This window comes from Lissotriton helveticus, chromosome 7, assembly GCF_964261635.1.
Source record: "Lissotriton helveticus chromosome 7, aLisHel1.1, whole genome shotgun sequence".
Lineage (NCBI taxonomy): Eukaryota > Metazoa > Chordata > Amphibia > Caudata > Salamandridae > Lissotriton > Lissotriton helveticus.
The window spans coordinates 544,691,244-544,708,296 of record NC_136068.1 but is presented as its reverse complement, the minus strand read 5'-3'; the positions used below and the strand labels follow the sequence as shown (position 1 = coordinate 544,708,296).

At 44.2% G+C, this 17,053-nt stretch overlaps 1 protein-coding gene across 2 annotated transcripts in view; it reads right to left on the bottom strand.

Annotated features, from left to right (window-relative positions):
• Positions 1–225: 225 nt before the first annotated feature.
• NIF3L1 (NGG1 interacting factor 3 like 1) overlaps positions 226–17,053 on the bottom strand; it is a 138,947-nt gene continuing 122,119 nt past the window's right edge. For both annotated transcript variants that reach the window (XM_078652611.1, XM_078652610.1), the window contains 2 exons: positions 9,944–10,027; positions 226–945 (listed from right to left, as the gene is read on the bottom strand). In XM_078652611.1, the coding sequence (XP_078508737.1) occupies positions 761–945; positions 9,944–10,027 (269 nt within the window). In that variant the 3' untranslated portion in view covers positions 226–760. The remainder of the gene's footprint in view (positions 946–9,943; positions 10,028–17,053) is intronic.

Genomic DNA, 17,053 nt, shown 5'->3' with positions numbered 1-17,053 from the left:
GACCACTAGCACATATTAAAGACTGGGTGCAGGGAGAAATAAAATCTAGGCAGGAATATAGACTGAACCGTGAAGGGCAACGAAGCACACAGAGACTAGACTGAGGAGAATTGTGCTGTATATTAAACCAATGTACTGGGTAGGCTTACAACTTTTGTACATCAAGGAGTAGTAATTACAAGCAAAAACACACATAAAAGCAAGAAAAACAGATGAAACTGGGGGTATCAGGAGAAACACAATGATTTTCTTCCAAGACCTTCCCAGCATTGTGAAGTTTTGACCTATTGAGAAAGCTTCCAATAACATGGAAAAAGAAGCCCACATACATCAGATTTAGGTTATATACCTGTAACTAATTGTTTGATAGATATACATACGGCTTCTACAACCATGTCAAGGTATTCCAATGATTTGTTACTGATGTGAACAAGGCCGGAACGTTAAAGGGGCCATCCTGTGTTGCGAAAAACAGTTCTCTTTACCCAGTCCTGCATCTCTGGCAATCACAACAATAGGTATTCAATGATGTTCCTTTGTTTAATGATGTCAACTGGGGTTCTGAAATCATTCGTCGGATGAGAAAGACTGTTTGCACGTTCTGCACAATGCGATGTGTAAGATCAAACTGTGACAATTTTACCACTTAGCTATTACAGAGCAACCACGTTCGCCCTGTGATGGCTTTAACCTCCCCAGTTCAAGTGTCTTCCAAAGAGCACTATTTTTTTAGTTATTTTCTTACTGCATCAGGTGTGTTTCACACTACTTCTAGGGGATCCCGATCCTTTTTGGACACCACCACTTGCACTTTGTTTTCCAGGCGCGCAGCTAGGGTGTCCTTCAACTCAAGCAAGAACCCACGCTCTGTATTGCTGTGCTCGCATAAGACCACACTCGTTCCCCTGGCCACGGCATCCAACACCTCGTGATGTGACATCTCACCTGCACAGAATTAAAGTTGTTAAGTGGCAGTATTTAATAATCCAACCAATATTTGACATGAAGATCCCATATAACAAACATAACCATTATTAAAAAAGGTTATTTTCATAATCCCAATTCAAATTCATTGAATAGAATGGATTTGAAAGGGGAAAATGAGAATAACCCATTCAATACGACGTGTTTGAACATGGAATTCTAGAGATCTTAGATCCTGTTAAGTATGAGAAGGCCATGTTTCTTTAGTTCGGTGTTTGCAAGCACCTATAGACATTCATTTTCAGTATTTAGTATTGGATTTAAAGGTTGCATTTCAATTACTTCTTAAAGAAGCTTAAAGACCATGGCGTGAAGGTGGAGGGTGGGTGGAAGAAAAGATATGGCGGAAGGGCACAGAAAGGACAGCGGAGGAGTTGGAAGTAAAGAGGAGAAGCACAGAAGAAAGGGACCTGAGTAGTTTTAAAGTAGAAGTGGGATTACTGGGTAAGCAAGGGTATGAAATGGAAGTAAAGATGTATTCATGTACTTCCAGTATTTTTTTAATTATAGGTCAACTTCATTGCCCCGTCTGAGCCCTTAGCATCACTAACATTACAAAAGTAAACCACAGAAGTTATGAATTTGGAATATATAGTAAAAAGTTACCAGAGTGAGCATTCTGCCTGTTGAGTGGGTAAAGCTTGAGGCTTCAGGGAATGAGTAACTTTGCTTTTTTGAGCCTCCCCATTCATAATACCAGTAACCTTTTTTAGTTCGAGCATCGGAGACCTCTTGTTTATACTTTAGTATATACTTATATGTGTATGTACTTTGTGGGCTCAGGAGATCAGCCCTAGGACTTGTCTGCTTCCGCTTAGGGACTTTTTTTTTCGATTCAACTGCCTCTATTTAACTGTCTTGATAGAAAACGACCAGTAGAGGTCAGTAAAATACCAGAATTACTTTCTGCTTGTTCAACGGCCTCTATTTAACTGTCTTGATAGAAAACGACCAGTAGAGGTCAGTAAAATACCAGAGTTGCTTTGTGCTTAGGGACTTTCTTTTAAAAAAAAATCTGACAACTGCCTCTATTTAACTTTCTTGATAGAAAACGACCAGCAGATGTCAGTAAAATACCAGAATTACTGTAGCATGCTCTAGATTCCAGTCCATAGAAATTGTCTTCCACGAGTACCCGTAGACAATAATATTTTTTTTAAGTCTTGTATTTTCAGTGATATGACCACAAAGGCCCTGATTTTATATTAAAAACAGAGCTTTGGACTATACCATTTCCCGCTGAAAGGCAATATTTCTCTCCATGCGTTCCTATACCTGGCGTGTCAGGCAGTTTGGTGCTTACGTTCCCTCCATGTTAAAGAACAGTAGATGTTTCAGCGTCCAGGCTAATGTGCTGCATAGCTAAATACATATAAGGTCCCAAAGGCCAGACCGATTGCATTGCAAATGCTTGTTTTAATGGTGGACTTGCCACAAATGTCTTGCATTTCTATAGAGCTCTTAATAACATATGTTACTGTTACCCAACTTATTTGCTTTCAATTTACCAACCTTAAATGGATGAAGGGTTGATTTTGGACCAGCAAGGATTCAAACGTGTGACTTTCGAGTCATACACAATATCAGGATCAAGCATATAACTCACCGACTGATCTTGAGAGCTACAATTCCAAGAAAAGTAGCAACACAGGAACAGGACTACCAAGAGTACCTGGGGCACATTATCACTGTTTGCGCCCAGCGCACCTTTCAAAAGGTGCGCCGGGTGCACACAATGATAATGCCCCTTATTAAGCTATATGCGCTGCCTCCAGGGCACCCACAACCTCGCGCTGCATGAAAACACGGAGCCTCTGCTCCGTGTTTTCACAGTGCAGGCGGCACCAGCCTGCACTTTCGATGACTAGAGATCCCCTTGCAGGCGGGTGCAGTCAGTGACTGTACCCGCCTGCAAGGAGGTGTCTGGGGGTCCATGGAACCCCCTTTACCCAATGCAGAGGGCTGCTTTCAGGGGGCGCACTGACAATGTGCCACCTTTTAAATGGCGCACTGTCAGCGCGCCTCCTGGGGGCTTCTTTGACTCTGCGCCCGCGTCTGTAATGGGGCGCGGGTGCTGAGTCACAGGAATTCCCTCATATGCATAGGATAGGTCACGCCACTATGCAAATGAAGGAACACCCTCTGAAGTAGCGCTGGCGCTTTAAGTTCACCAGCACTATTGGTATTACAGAAGGGATGCACAAGTGTCTGCGACCCCTTCTATAATACTAAAGTGCCCCGGGGCGCGCAAAGCAGGCATAAACGCCCGGGGCACATTCTGTAATACGCCCCTGATCTACTCATTTCCAGACCTACTGTGGTGCCTCAAAACTCTGATTGGCATCTGATTTAAACCTGTACTCCTTCAAATCTTCCTAACCTCCATAAAGTCAACTCAGCACTGGCTATTTCATCAATGATACTGTCTACAATCAGGCAAATACTCCCATTAAAATACAGGAAGTAACATGCACATAGGAGTCGGGCCCCTTTGCAATTGGTAGCAGTGGTTATAATTACCCACACATTCCTACTGATATTCAGGCTGTAGTAAAAATATCTAGGGATTATAATGATGCAGAAGAGAATATATCACAGTGCTATACCAGAGAATACCTTTGCTACCAAGAAGAGGGCAGTGGGTGCCACACAATGAAACAAGGAAATGGCACAGAGAGGGAATTGGCTAAAATAGTAATATCAAGTATGTAATCAAAAGTCCACTATTAATATAGTGGATCATGTTCCACTTTATTATAATCTTGAAATAATTCCTGCTCCACAAATGTCAGCTTCTACTATGGAGACTTGTACAATGAAGTCCTTATAATGACAGAACCAGCAGTATCATTGCATATGATCAAACATAGGTGAGTAATTGTTCCTGCAAAACCAAGAAAGCAGCAGCAGGGGGAGAATAAGCCGGCCAAAAAGCAGTGGGAGCACTAAGCCCCAGATGCGTGAACTGAACACCGTGCAGTATGCAAACGCAAAACTTATAGATCGGGTAGAGGAGCCTGTCTTTTCGCCTTTGTTCACCCCCTTGTTCTGCACTCACCCCCTTTTTAGGTTGGGCCTAGCGCAGCGTGCATGCGCTGCTCTGCGAGACTTTATGTAAGGGCTATAGAAATCTCACCACATGCTTGCACACACTCGTATGTGTGCCTTTGGTTTTGTCCCAGGCTATTGGCCTTTGCGTGCGTCTTTTTAACGAAGACAGCACGCAATTGGGCAAAGGCGGGCACATGTCCCTCCTTTGCTCCATCCACGGCCTATTGCGTGCGGTTACCTGCACAGGCACCACCTGGTTCGAATTATCGTGCCCAGATGCGTGCGCAATAATTCAAACCAGATGTCTCGCTGTGGCGCGCGTACCACTTGTTTCGATTCACCGTCTCGTCTCAATCGCGGGATGCTGCATTCCTTTTTTTTTTTTTACTTTCAGCGCGCCACTCGTGGGACGCCTCCGTCCGGGCTGTGTCTGGCCACGAGAGCCGTGCTTTGTTGGAGTGTAACGCGGTTAAACTTTTTTTTGTCTCACCGCTGGAGAAACTGAAACATTGATTGGAACGGGTTGGCAGGCGCTTCATTATTAATACACGCTGAATGCAAGCGAAAGGTCACCCAGGTACTCCGCGGAGGGGATTACTGCAGTCTGAAAGGGCCCCTTCAGGCTCGGTGAAGTAGCAGCTTGTATTGTCTTGTTACCATGATAAGCTGGTAACTAGTTGGGTATATTTCTGGGATCATTGGTGGCGCAAGCAGCCTCACACTCCCAAGATGTGCCCTTCAGGTGAGCTTTCTCCGGTTAAAGCGTACAAGATCGTGGTTTAGAAAAATATTGCACCTCCCGAAAAACACACAAACATTTACACACCGAGTGAAGGAGGGATGTCCATGCCAAATTGCTGAGAGTAATAATGTCTATATCAGTAAGTACAGTTTTGTGTTATTGTATTTAAAATGCTTTTTATTTGGCAGTCGGGTATTAAACTGCCCCGCTGTTACTTACAATATAGGAACTTCGTAAAAGAAGATGTTCATCGGAGGACAGAGAAGTGCGTCCTGGTAACTCAGGGTGGTTCTTCCGTTCTCCTGTTCAATACATCCTGGCAGAGCATGCTTTTTTATACCTCAATTACAGATCTTAATGTGAGGGCAAGTCAGATCCCACCGGTTAGGTACTAGCTGCTAAAATCCAGTTTGATTTGTAGGTAGGTCTCCTTTCGAGCATACCCAGGCCTTTTGAGGCCGACACATTAAACAGAATGAAACCAGCTCAGATATTCATCTTTGCGAGGTTGATCCATCGATATCCATAAAATTGGGTTACAATATCAGTTGTCTTCTACAGCTCTTTGAAACGTCCTAGACTGAAATTTAAGCGCTATACTGAAACCACTACCTATCATCACGTTCATTTTCTTCAACGTGACTGGTGCAAAGGCCTGTGTAATTACGCGGTGGTTGCGCATGGTTTCTGAAAGGTGATTTGTTGCCAGTCTTTCTCGTGCAACTCACAGAGCTCTCAGTATGAGGCCCTGCTGTCTCCCTTGTGCTGGGAGTGAACAGGCTCTCCTTTCTTCCTATCTAAACACGGCCTTCTTGGTGGTTTGCCTTTAATTCCGTACATGGCACTTGCGTGCGAGCAGGGCTGGGTTTAATTGCCATCGGTGTTAGGTTTGCTCCAATTTATCACAAACATTTGCTCCAGTTTTCCGAAAAGAAACCGCAGCCCAGCATGGCTGCTCCAGTAGCACAACACAAATCTTCCCGAGCCCCGTTCAGCTGCAGGCCGCATCGAGCCCCTGCATCGGCTTTGTAAGCGGGATAGATGAAACCTGGCAGAAAACTACAGCCCCGGGCTTCAGAACCTGTTATTTGTCAGGAAGTGCACCCTTTGTCTGCATGTTTAGCTACATGCCTTGGCCCTCCCCTTTTTGTGCCCCCAGCTGCCCGCTAGCGATGCAAGTGCTGTCTTTTCTAAGGGTGTGTTTGTGTAGCAGTGTGTGTCAGCCACCGAGGCCCCGACCCACTTTGATAGGTGTGTGAGTCAGCAGCTGCCTAGTCCTGCCGATCTCTGCTGTACAGACCACTCCAGCCTTTTGAATACGGACGACTTCCGTGTACTGATTTCAAGTTCACTGTGACAAAATAGCAAAGCAGAGTAGGGTTTTGTTTGCTATCGTTGTCATGGAAACCGTTTTTTTTAATACGTATGCTTTTTTGCCTGCTGTTTCCTTTGGCGCTGGACAGTTTTGACATTTCCTGCGATGTGTTTATACTGTTAAAACTGGATGACTTACCAAAGGCGAGACCTATTGGCTATGCCAATGCTTGTTTGCTTTGTTGTGCAGATTACGCATGGCAGCCTAGGAAAGGAGAGAAAGCAGGTCCAGCGGGTTGGGTGAGAGCCGTGCTCGGGCTCCACAGAGGGCGGGGAGTGGCGGTGAGAATCTCCTTCCGGGCAATGGGAGGTAGAGACCTTATCGGCAGCAACAGAGGGGGCAGGAGTAAGGAAGTGACTGCGATGGGCAAACCCTGAAACACGGAGCAAGCAGAAGTTATAGTACCTGAAGAATCTACAGTCCTTGCAAGGGAAAGGACGTGAGTACTTCGGTAAGGAGGTGTAGGACCAAGGGTTTTGCGGGTGTCCGTAGAAAGGAGGACAACTCTCAGGTTGAAAAGAAGAGTACACAAGGGACTGGTTTGGTGATGGGGCAAGGCAGGGGGTCAAGATATGCACTAAGAAGCGTGGATAAAGCTATAAAGGAGGTTAATCCTCACTCTTCGGATGTATTATCAAAATGAGGCAAAGAAGGAGCGTCAGAAAGCTCAGAGAAACAAAGCAACCTATTAAGAGAATACAAAGGCCATGAGAAAATTAAAAAGAGGGTTTAGTGATAATCCTAACTGTAACTCTAATTTTGGCACTGAGAGGAAGCCCAGAGAACCAGCAAAAAGAATCAAAATCACCCCCTCGCTGCGGACTTAAGATACTACCCAAGATACTGATTTTAAATGATGGACCTAGAAGTAGGGAGAAGGAGACCATCAGGAGAGTACGGGCAGTACATGGTCAACTACTGTCCATAGGCAATATAGCATCCAGGGGATTACCTAGTTTAACCAGCCCCAACAGAGTCCAAGTGCTTGAGGAGGAGAACCTGGGGGAGGGAAGCATAGACATGCAGCAAAGCTTGGCCACAGCAGCGAAGCACCTGCCTGCGAGTAAGGACCTCGGTAGCATGCCTCCCCCTCAGCAAAGGTGGGGCTTCTGATAACTAAGGGGTCTGAGGCCGGGACAGGCCTGGTGGTGCAATGGGAGGCACATGAGCAAACAAATCAGTCCATAGAAACCATGATCCGCTCTCTTGTCAAATGAAACTGGTTTGAAACTTCAGAATTTAACCAAAAGGAAATTTGAAGGATGTGCAAAAATATGGGGAAGAAATTGGATGAACTGGGAAAAAGGACCGCAGTTTTGGAGGGGTAGTCAACGTATTACAAACTGTACTTGAAACGAATGAGGAAGAAATCTGCGACCTGAAGGCAAGTGAGGAAGGATTCCATGTGAAGCTTGAGGCTGTGGAAAACAACCAAAAGAGGAACAACTTGAGGATTTTAAATATCCTTGAGGGGTCAGAGGGCCACGATTTGAAGACTTTTGTGGTGAAATTGATAAAGGAGGGGATTTTGATAGAGGAATCGGAGCAGATTATCTTTTTTTTTATTTTTTAGAGTTCTATATAGCGTGAACTAGACCCGAGACATCAGGTATCAGAGCGCTTTATATGAGCACCAGTTTCGTTACATGAGGACACATTCATTTTTGTTAGGCACGGGGAGATTACGTGATTTGCCCAGAATCACAGGATGTTGAGCGTAGTTGCTGAGACTCGAACATGGTTCCCCAGCTTCGAGGTCAACAGCTCTAGCCGTAAGGCTACATCCTCCCCCCAATATCTTTAAGGAAATTGAGAGAGTGCATAGGGACCCTTTCAGGAAAATTCCCAACAGAAGTAAACCAAGGAGGAGTTTGGTAAGTTTATTTGCCTACATTATCAAGGAGCAAATTTTGTTGAGTGCATTGAAGCAAAAAACGTTTAGTATAGATGGGGTAGTGTTTGAGATTAGATCAGATGTGTCCCGAATCACCCTTAACAGGCAGCGGGAATTAGAGAAGAGGATAGAGCCATTGAGGAAATTGGGGGCCACAGTCCAGCTAGAATTCCATGCCACTCTCAGAATTATGAATAATAATAAGATGCACAGTTTAGAGAAACCAAGGTGGCGGATGATTTGATAGCGGATATAAATGGAGGGATTCGAAAGTAAGAGAAGGGTGAATATAGATGAGTTAAGGCTCTCCTTTTAGCCCTCAAGGCATTCTGGTTGTCTTTTGTCTGAGATTCTGAAGCTTGACAGAAATTGATTTGGGATGGTAGGCGCTCTCCAGATTTTGTGTTTTACATTTGTTTCTTCTTCAAAATAGTTGTAAGAGCAATTGAGGGAAGTGTTACCATAGGCTTTAGGGCATCAGGGAGGGTTCTCCAAGATGGGGGAGGGGGGTAAGGTGGGGATTGGGTTTGACGTGAGGGTATGGGTGGGGAGCATGTGGAGAAAAAAAATCACAAATCTTGCAGGAGACACATCTGACTGAATCAGAGTGTATAGACCTTTTTAAATCTAGAAAAAGGGTATAACAAATGACCGGCACCAGTCACAACATTAGAACAAATGGTGTAGCAATATTGATCAAGAAGCATCTGAGGTTGGCAATTAAAGAGAGTGTTGTGGACAAGGCAGGGACATGGGCCAATGTGAAGTTGCTAATTTATGATCAAGTATATACCTTGGCAGGTTACTATGGTCCCAATATTGACGACACAGAACCCTTAAAGGAAATGTTTTTGAGCTTATTCCATTTCCAGGACCCTATCATTTTGGGGGGTGATTTTAACGTGGTCAGCAAAAACTAAAGCAAGGGTTGTATGAAAATGCTATCATTTATAAAAACTATGATGAATAAATTGAGGCTATGCGATGTATGGAGACAGAGGGTAGGACAAACACGAGAGTATACCTACAATAACATAAAATATGATAATTAGTCGAGAATTTACTATATCATAAATTAAGGGAGCAGGTTCAAGATATTCAACACGTAGGGGCCCATTTGTCAGATCATTCTGCAATTTGTCTCGATCTTAAATTAGATGCTATGGTTGAACAGCGGAGGTGGACGTTGGAATGCGCACTCCTTTTAGATGAAGAAGCATTAAGGAGTGGAAACAGAGGAGTTTTATTCAGATAAATTTGGGTTCTGCATCTGTGGACATGGTTAGGCACTCCTTTAAGGCGTTCTTAAGAGGTAGAACACAAGCGTAGTTTCTTTTAAAAAAAAGAATCACCAGCTTAGATTCTTTTAAGAAAAACACCTATAATTTGGAGATTAAATAATCTGAGTCCAAAGTACGGGAGACAAAAGGGAAATTGACACAACATAATTTGGACCCAGGCGAGGGAGAATCACTGAAAGAGTCCCTGCAAGTAATAAAGAACAAGCTGGTGGCAGTTGTGAAAGGTAGATCTGCCAGGATTCCAACCTGTGACCATGACGTCAAATACACGTAACTAGAGTGGATGGTTTAGTCCACCAGGCCACTAAACCAGCTGTACTTACCAGATGTGCTCAGCTAGGCATCTGCTTGTGTTCATTGTGAGATTTTAATCATGCAATCAATACCAGAAACTAGTGTGAGCCTTGAGAGCAGGTCTCCAGTGATAATTTATGAGGGATCCCCTAGTCGGAGGATTTTTGCCTAATCGCTTTTCTTTTCCAAGAAACAATTTCAAACTGAGCCTGAGGTGAAGATTATTTGACAAGGGAAACAATTCAATCTGTGCTATTTCATGGGCAACAATATGTCAGCAAAATGTAAAGGAACTACTGTACCTGTGAGGTAAAGGTCTGCATCCACTCCTTGCAGGACGCTGCTTCCTGAACCAGCACACACAGCTGCTACAGTAACAAGTGAGTCTGAAGGGGAAAGCATATGCACAATAGTTTATGCTCTAAAAAAAATAGTAACTAAGTTGATACATTAGTCATAATGATTACTATTTTTAGACTATAGTACAGAATAAATAAATCATGGGACCGTTACACAAGTTTTCTCCCATAGCCTCACCAAATCCTGGTTGGAAATTGATAAGTCGTAAGGTTTAGTTGGACCAAAACCAAAAAAACAACATGTTTAGCAATCCTCTCCCCCTTGATGCGCACACTCTTTCCCCTCCCACCTCAAGATACTTGGAAGAATGGTTAGATGTTTCGAGGTTTTATTTGGCGGTTGTGTTGGAAACCTATGATTTACCTTTCTTTGTCTGGAATGGAAGGATTAGTAAACACAGAGTAAAAAAGAGATGTCTAAACATCTTTTACAGAGGCTCCATTTTGTACAGTGATCTGATAAAAAACGTTGATGTGGAGCACCTCATAACATCTGTAAGAAATGATTAAATATCTGAAAACATCACTAGGGAAAGACATCACATTGACACCACAATTAGGGCTCCTTAACATATGGGAAGCAACAGATCTCACCGAGGTGGAACAACAGTGGGTCACCCTGGGATACACATTGGTAAAACGGAACATAGCTATGAAGTGGAGAGCAGCTGACATCCCATTATCAGGAAACTGGGCGAGGGACCTAGACAAATGTATGATCGCAGAAAAAGAGGTTTTCAAATCTAGAGGTTGCCCCAAGAAGTGGGATAGGAAATGGGGAAAGTGGAGCATTTACAGGGGTGATTTGTACGTCTCACCTGCCACAGAAATGGAAATGACAGAATGCCGATGGAACAGGAGAGATACAGATGGCTCAGTGAAACTGAACTTTTGATTGGTAAACTCTATAAACATAATATGTCTGAATATGTAATGATTGTTGATTTATATGTGACTGTTGTTGCTTTTCATTCTAATAAAAAGAACTGTAAAATGCACACAAAACAAATACAAAAAAGAAAATCAGACTTAAAAAGTCATTATCTTCAAGATAAATGTAGCAGCTGGCTTGGTATTTGTGCGGATTTTAAGGCAAGAGTTTGCTCATCATGAATGCTTTTGCTTCCTTTTTGAAGAGGAACTTTGATGTGATTTTTCTGATAATTGGCATAAGCGAGTTCCAGATTCTTGGCGCCGCTCCAGAAAATGCTCTGTTGCAAGTTTTTGTCTTATTGAACCTTGCGGGTTTCAGGAGTAGGTTATCAGTGCTCCTGGAATGTCTGTTTCCTCCAGATAGGGTACGTTTTTGGGCTAAAAACTGCAGGGTGTTGTGGTGTAACGCCTTATGGGTAATACAAGCCACCTTTAAGTGAATACGGGCTTCATAAGGTAGCCAGTTGAGTGCCTTCAGGTGTGGCAATATGTGGTCAAATTTCCTTGATCCTGTAATGAGTCTAGCTGCGGTGTTGAGACATGCTCTTAGAGGTGCAGTAGAGGTGTTGGGAAGCCCGGAGAGGGTGGAGCAACCGTATTCCAACCTTGAGATGACTAAGACCTGAACAGAAATTTGGAGGTCAGGGATCTCGATAAAAGTCTTAATTTTTCTGAGATAGTTGAGGTGAAAACAGGAATTTTTAGCCATCAAGGTAATGTGAGCTTGCATGTTAAGATTCTTAACCAGTGTGACCCCCAGTGATATTGTGGAGTCCACCAGCGTTGGGTGCAATTCAGGGCGGTGATTATTTTGGTCCATTCCTTTATTTCTTGAGAGTTATTGGGGGAGGGGGGGGGAGATTAAGAGAAATTCCGTTTTTTGGGAATTGAACTTGAGGAAGTTGGTAGTTAGCCATTGTACGTTTTTTTTTAGAGCTAGATTCATTAACTTTATCTCTTCTATGGAGGTGATTTTGATGTAAAGTTGGGTGTTGTCCGGGTAGATGTTTGCCTGCTGTAGAAGATCAGTGAGTGGTTCAACATATAAATTGAAAAAAGTGGGAGACGGTAAAACCTTGAGGTACTCCTAGTAAGTTAGGTGAGGATAGAGAGAGGATCTTGTTGGTCATGAATGATTGTGTTCTGTTTTCCAGAAAGGATTTTTTTTTTTTTTATATATTTTTATTAATAGAAGAAAAACAAGAGAAAAAGGTAACCATATCGGGTATCGTACAACAGAAGACATTACAGCGGTGAACAGGCAAATAGACTAAAGAGGTACTCATCAATTAAAAGGTGTCTGAGACATAAATACTGCAGGAACATAACAGGTGCAAGGACATCACAATCCGCAAGCCCGCTACGCCGAAGTCTTCAGAGCCTGTCCACCCACAAATCAGGATAATTAAAACCAGAGTACATGACACCCGGATATGAGAAACAGAGCAGCTCAGGATAATCCACCCACATCTCTTGCAAAAAAAGAAAAGGGAAAGAAAAAAAGGCCATAGAAACAAAATAAAGAAAACACAAAAAAAAAAAACATCCCCCCACCCTGCACCCCTGCAGATGGCTACGGCCTAACCCCACTAGCAGCGTCCCTGTCGCCCACTAACTAAGCCCTAAAAGTAGGAAAGAAGTGGAGGAGGAGGTGTTGTACAGGCTACCGGTCTCCCCTCCCCCCGTCAGAAGCAAACGACCCCTACATACAGTCAAAACGTTTTAAAAAGGAAAATGACTAGCCAAGCAAATCGGGGAAGTTATAAAAACCCCGCCCAACTCCCGCATCAATATAGATAGCAAGTCCCGTAGCTAATGAAGTCTTTACATCGAACCCAGAGAGTCAAACTCATCCCTGGCCCTTCCGATCCTTCGTGCAAACTCCATCCGGTAGAACCGCCATGTTTACAGGAGAGTCAAAGCATTCTGGAAGGTTGAAACCAATACAACTGGAGCGAATCAAAAATGTTAGTTCTCAAAGTCCACCAACCATACAGAAGTCAATCCAGAAAGTACAGAAGGAGTAAAAGATCGGATGGTTCCATCTCGGGCGGTAGCAACGTTGAATGTACTAAACGTTCAGGAGTTCCAAGCTCGTACGATTTTGCTTGTGTGCTGACAAAGGACATCAGTTCTAGTTTCCGCTCGGGGTCCTCTTTCTCAGTTAAAACCTGCTTCGCAGGAAACACAGCGTGTTTCAGGTCTGGCAAAGGGTCGGAGTCCGGTCTCAAACACACAGTCTCTAACGCTATGACCATTTTGTGGATGATAACTTCCACTTGCGAATGAAGCGCCCCGATGGCGGCCATTACGGTCCACAGTGACGGCACACACTCCGTCCGATCCATCTCCTCTCGCTCGATGACAAGCCAGATCTTTAACCCCGGAGGCCGGCTACTCCGGGGGAACAGGCAGGAGCAGGGCGGACGGAAACGGTGGGCAACCGGTCAATTCAGCGATCTTTACCCCGCGCCGCGAGCGAGGATCCCAACCAGTCGACCCAGGGGAGGTGTAACAGGGTCTTCGGGACACGGACCCCTGTCCACAGCCACAGACACGTCTTGTCGCCGTTCCTGTAGTATCAACCGGACCTCAGGACCACCATCCGAATTGGCCAGGATAAAAGCCACTTCGATAAGACCGGACTCCGCCCAGATCCCGCGGCCGATGTTATTCAACTGAAACCCGGCTGGGTCAGTACTCGAGGCCCCGGCTCACACGCTGGGTTAGGCCGAGAATGAAACACGGCGTAACTTCGTCAATCGAGTCAATAAAAATCCCGGGATTGCACCTCTAGGTTCAGCAACGATTCAGACACACGGGAGTCGGGCGCGAATTCAGGATTAATAACAAGATTTATCCGCTTAATGACGGAGGTCGACGGAGCCGGGAGCCTAGGCGGCCATCTTGGTTGCTAGCGTAGCTTCTCCCCTTCCAGAAAGGATTTGAACCATAGGAGGACTGTGCCAGAGAGGCCCATCCTGTCTTCTAGTCTTCTTAGCAGTTTGTCGTGGTTGACCGTATCGAAGGCTGATGAGAGGTCAAGCAAGACTAGCAGGCATGTCTCATTACGATCAAGAGCTGAGAGGGCTTCGTCTACTATATGTAGGATGGCTGTTTCAGTGCAATGGCCAGGTCTGAAGCCCGATTGGTATATGTTCAATAAATTGAAATTTGCGATGTGTAAGTTCAGTTGTTGTTGAACACATTTTTCCAAGACCTTTGCTAGCATAGGGATGTTGGTTATTGGTCGGAAGTTGTTGGGGTCGGCGCTGATAGCTGTCGTTTTTTTTAGGATAGGAGTAACTTGACCAGATTTTAGGCAGTCCGGGATGTGACCTTGTGAGAGCGAGATATTCATGATCTTGGTCCAGAGAGGTGCTATGATATGATAGATGTGGGGTAGGCACTTTGCTGGGACAGGGTTTTTGAAGTGGTTGTTGAGTTTAGTAGTTGTTAGAATTTTGGTGGTATCATCGATATCATAACATTTGAAGTTGAACCAGTGAGCATTGTTTTTAGGCAAAGATCGGTTATTTAGAATCAAATTAGTAGCTAGACTGAGCTTAGGGGTGGCTAAGTTTGTCGCAGCCATATTGAGTTCAAGTTGAAAGGAATTCGTTTTTGCTGTGAAAAAAGAGGAAAAATTCTTCACTACTTAGTTGTGAGGTTGATGTTAAGAGTGAAGATTTGGCCAGTTTGTTAGATTGTTGATTCAGAATTTCAAAGAGTTTTTTAGGTCTATTTTCAGCATTCTCTAGTTCTGATATGAAGAAGTCTTTTTTTGATCTTAGAATACTTTTATTGTATGATTTTCCTGCTTTACGGAGTAGTTTCAACTGGGTGGGGGAGGGGTGTAGCCTCCATTTCCGTTCAGTTGATCCGAGTTTGCGTCTCTATTCATCCAGGGTTTCACTGAACCACGGGCTTTTATCCTTGTCAGGTATTCTTTTGAGTTTTGGCGGTGCGGCTTGGTCGAACATTTTGGACATCGTGGAGTTATAGTGATCAGTAAGGGCAGTGACGTCTCCTATGTTGTTGGGGGATAAGAGCCTTCTCACATTGGGAGGCTAGCTTGATCCGGTTGATGTTCTTAGTGTCTCTTATCCATTGTTTAGGTTTAATTTGTTGTGGGAGGATTTTCTTGTTACAAGAGAGGATTTGGAAGGTGATAATATGATGGTCTGACCAGTCACAAGGGATAATTTAGATCGAATCAATAGTATTTAGTTTGGAGATGAGCCAGTCTAGCGTGGCACCTTTAGAGTGAGTGGGCTCTGAAATGACTTGGACCAGGGAGTGGTCATCAAGGAAGGTTTTAAGGGCGCAGACCTGCTTATCCAGTTTGTTCATCCAGCGGAGATTGAAATCACCCAGGAAGAGGTCATTCGAGTGCGGGGACAAGTTTGCCGTGATAATTTCCATAAGTTGTTCTGTGAACGTTATGTTTTGACCAGGAGGATGGTAGAATATATGTAATTTGAGGTGGTGGTTGCTAGATGAGTTCACAGAGATCCCCAGGTATTCACAGAAGTCCTGGGGTTCCAAGTGAAATTTTGAGATGGTGAGGTCAGAACGATGTATGCAGGCTAAGCCTCCTATTTTGTGAGGTTGGTCTAGTCTAATGATGTTGAAGTCTGGGGGGATAAGGAGGTCAAGGCATGGAGAGGAAGATTCCTTAACCCATGTTTCGGTGAGTATAATTATGTCCACATTCATGCTAAGAATGAGGTCAGCAATAACAGAAGCATGTTTAGGGGCAGATCGGCAATTTAGTAGAAGGCAGGAAATCTGGTTTGGGGGAATCTTTGGGCTAGGCTCCTGGTTATCTTGAATTGGGGTTATAGAGTGAAGACTATTCCTGTTTATTCCTCTATGGATAGGATTTGAGGTTCTGCAAGGGTTGATGGAGACTAGGTGGATAGCATATTCCTCTTTGTCTAAGATATGGTCGGAAGGAGACTCGTACAGCCGTACAGAGATTGCATTTCCTGGTCCGTAATGGAGTTGGAGAGATTGCGCATGCGCCAGTATCAATTATCTAGAGGAAGGGGGATAGTGTTTGTCACAATGTCAGCTGTCTTTATCGAGTTTTGGAGATACTTAAGTTTAGTAAGCGCTTTTTTCGCAAGTTGTAGGATGGTTTTGATTTCAAGGATAACGTTTTGAAGGTTTGTAGATGTGCAGTAGGAGGGATTGAGACAGTCTTGTTCCATCTGTTGATGCTGTGTGGAGGATAGGAAATGGGGTGTCAAGGGAGTAGTTCTAAAGTTGTTGCTCCCTGTAGTTCTAGTAGAGGCAGGAAATGAGGTGTGAACTAATGGTGCAAGTTGTTTATCTTTCTTTCACTGAGTGTGGGTACATGCCATGATAGAGTTTTTTCCGGAGAGGGAGGGAAGGTGGGGGTAGAAGCAGTAGGGCCTTAGAAGTATTGCAAGAGAAAGAAGAGGATAGCAATGTATTGTGAGCTGAGGAGAGAGATTTGATACCTCTTTCAACTAATCTAGTTGAGGGATATGGTCGCTTTTCCTCCAGAGCAGAATAGGCAATGGGGGTAGTAATAGGGTCCCTAGACGTGCTGCATGGTGTTAAAGATGAAGAGGGTGTCTGTGCAGTACCTGAAAAGGGGATGTGGTTGTTGCTTCTATCCCCACTTAATAGTGATAGGGGTCGATGTTCTATCTGAAAGGAAGGAGTGGCGGGAGTAGTGATAAGATCCCGAGCAGTGTTAATTGCGGTCGCTGGAGTTGTCCGTACAGTATGTGAAAAGGACGGAAAGTTGGCAGTGCCTCTTTCCACGGAACTAGGTGAAGGAGAAGGAAGGGGTTGAGGAAGGGAGCTGTGTGGTGTAGCAGCAGGAGTCAATGCAATGTGTGCATAGGCGGGGGCGTTGGTAGTGCCTCCATCTTCATGAGTCGGGGAGGAGGGTGGTTTCTGATCATCGGTAAAGGGGGTGGAGGAGTTAGTGAGGACCTTATTGGAAGTGAAAGTACTGCAGGTGTATGTTTTTAATGTGGTAAAGTATTTGCCGAAACGTTCTAGGTCCTTATTAGCTGCTTGAATAAGGACAGTGCCAATTTTTTATGATGTTATATTCAAAGAGGCTCTGAGGTTCTGAGT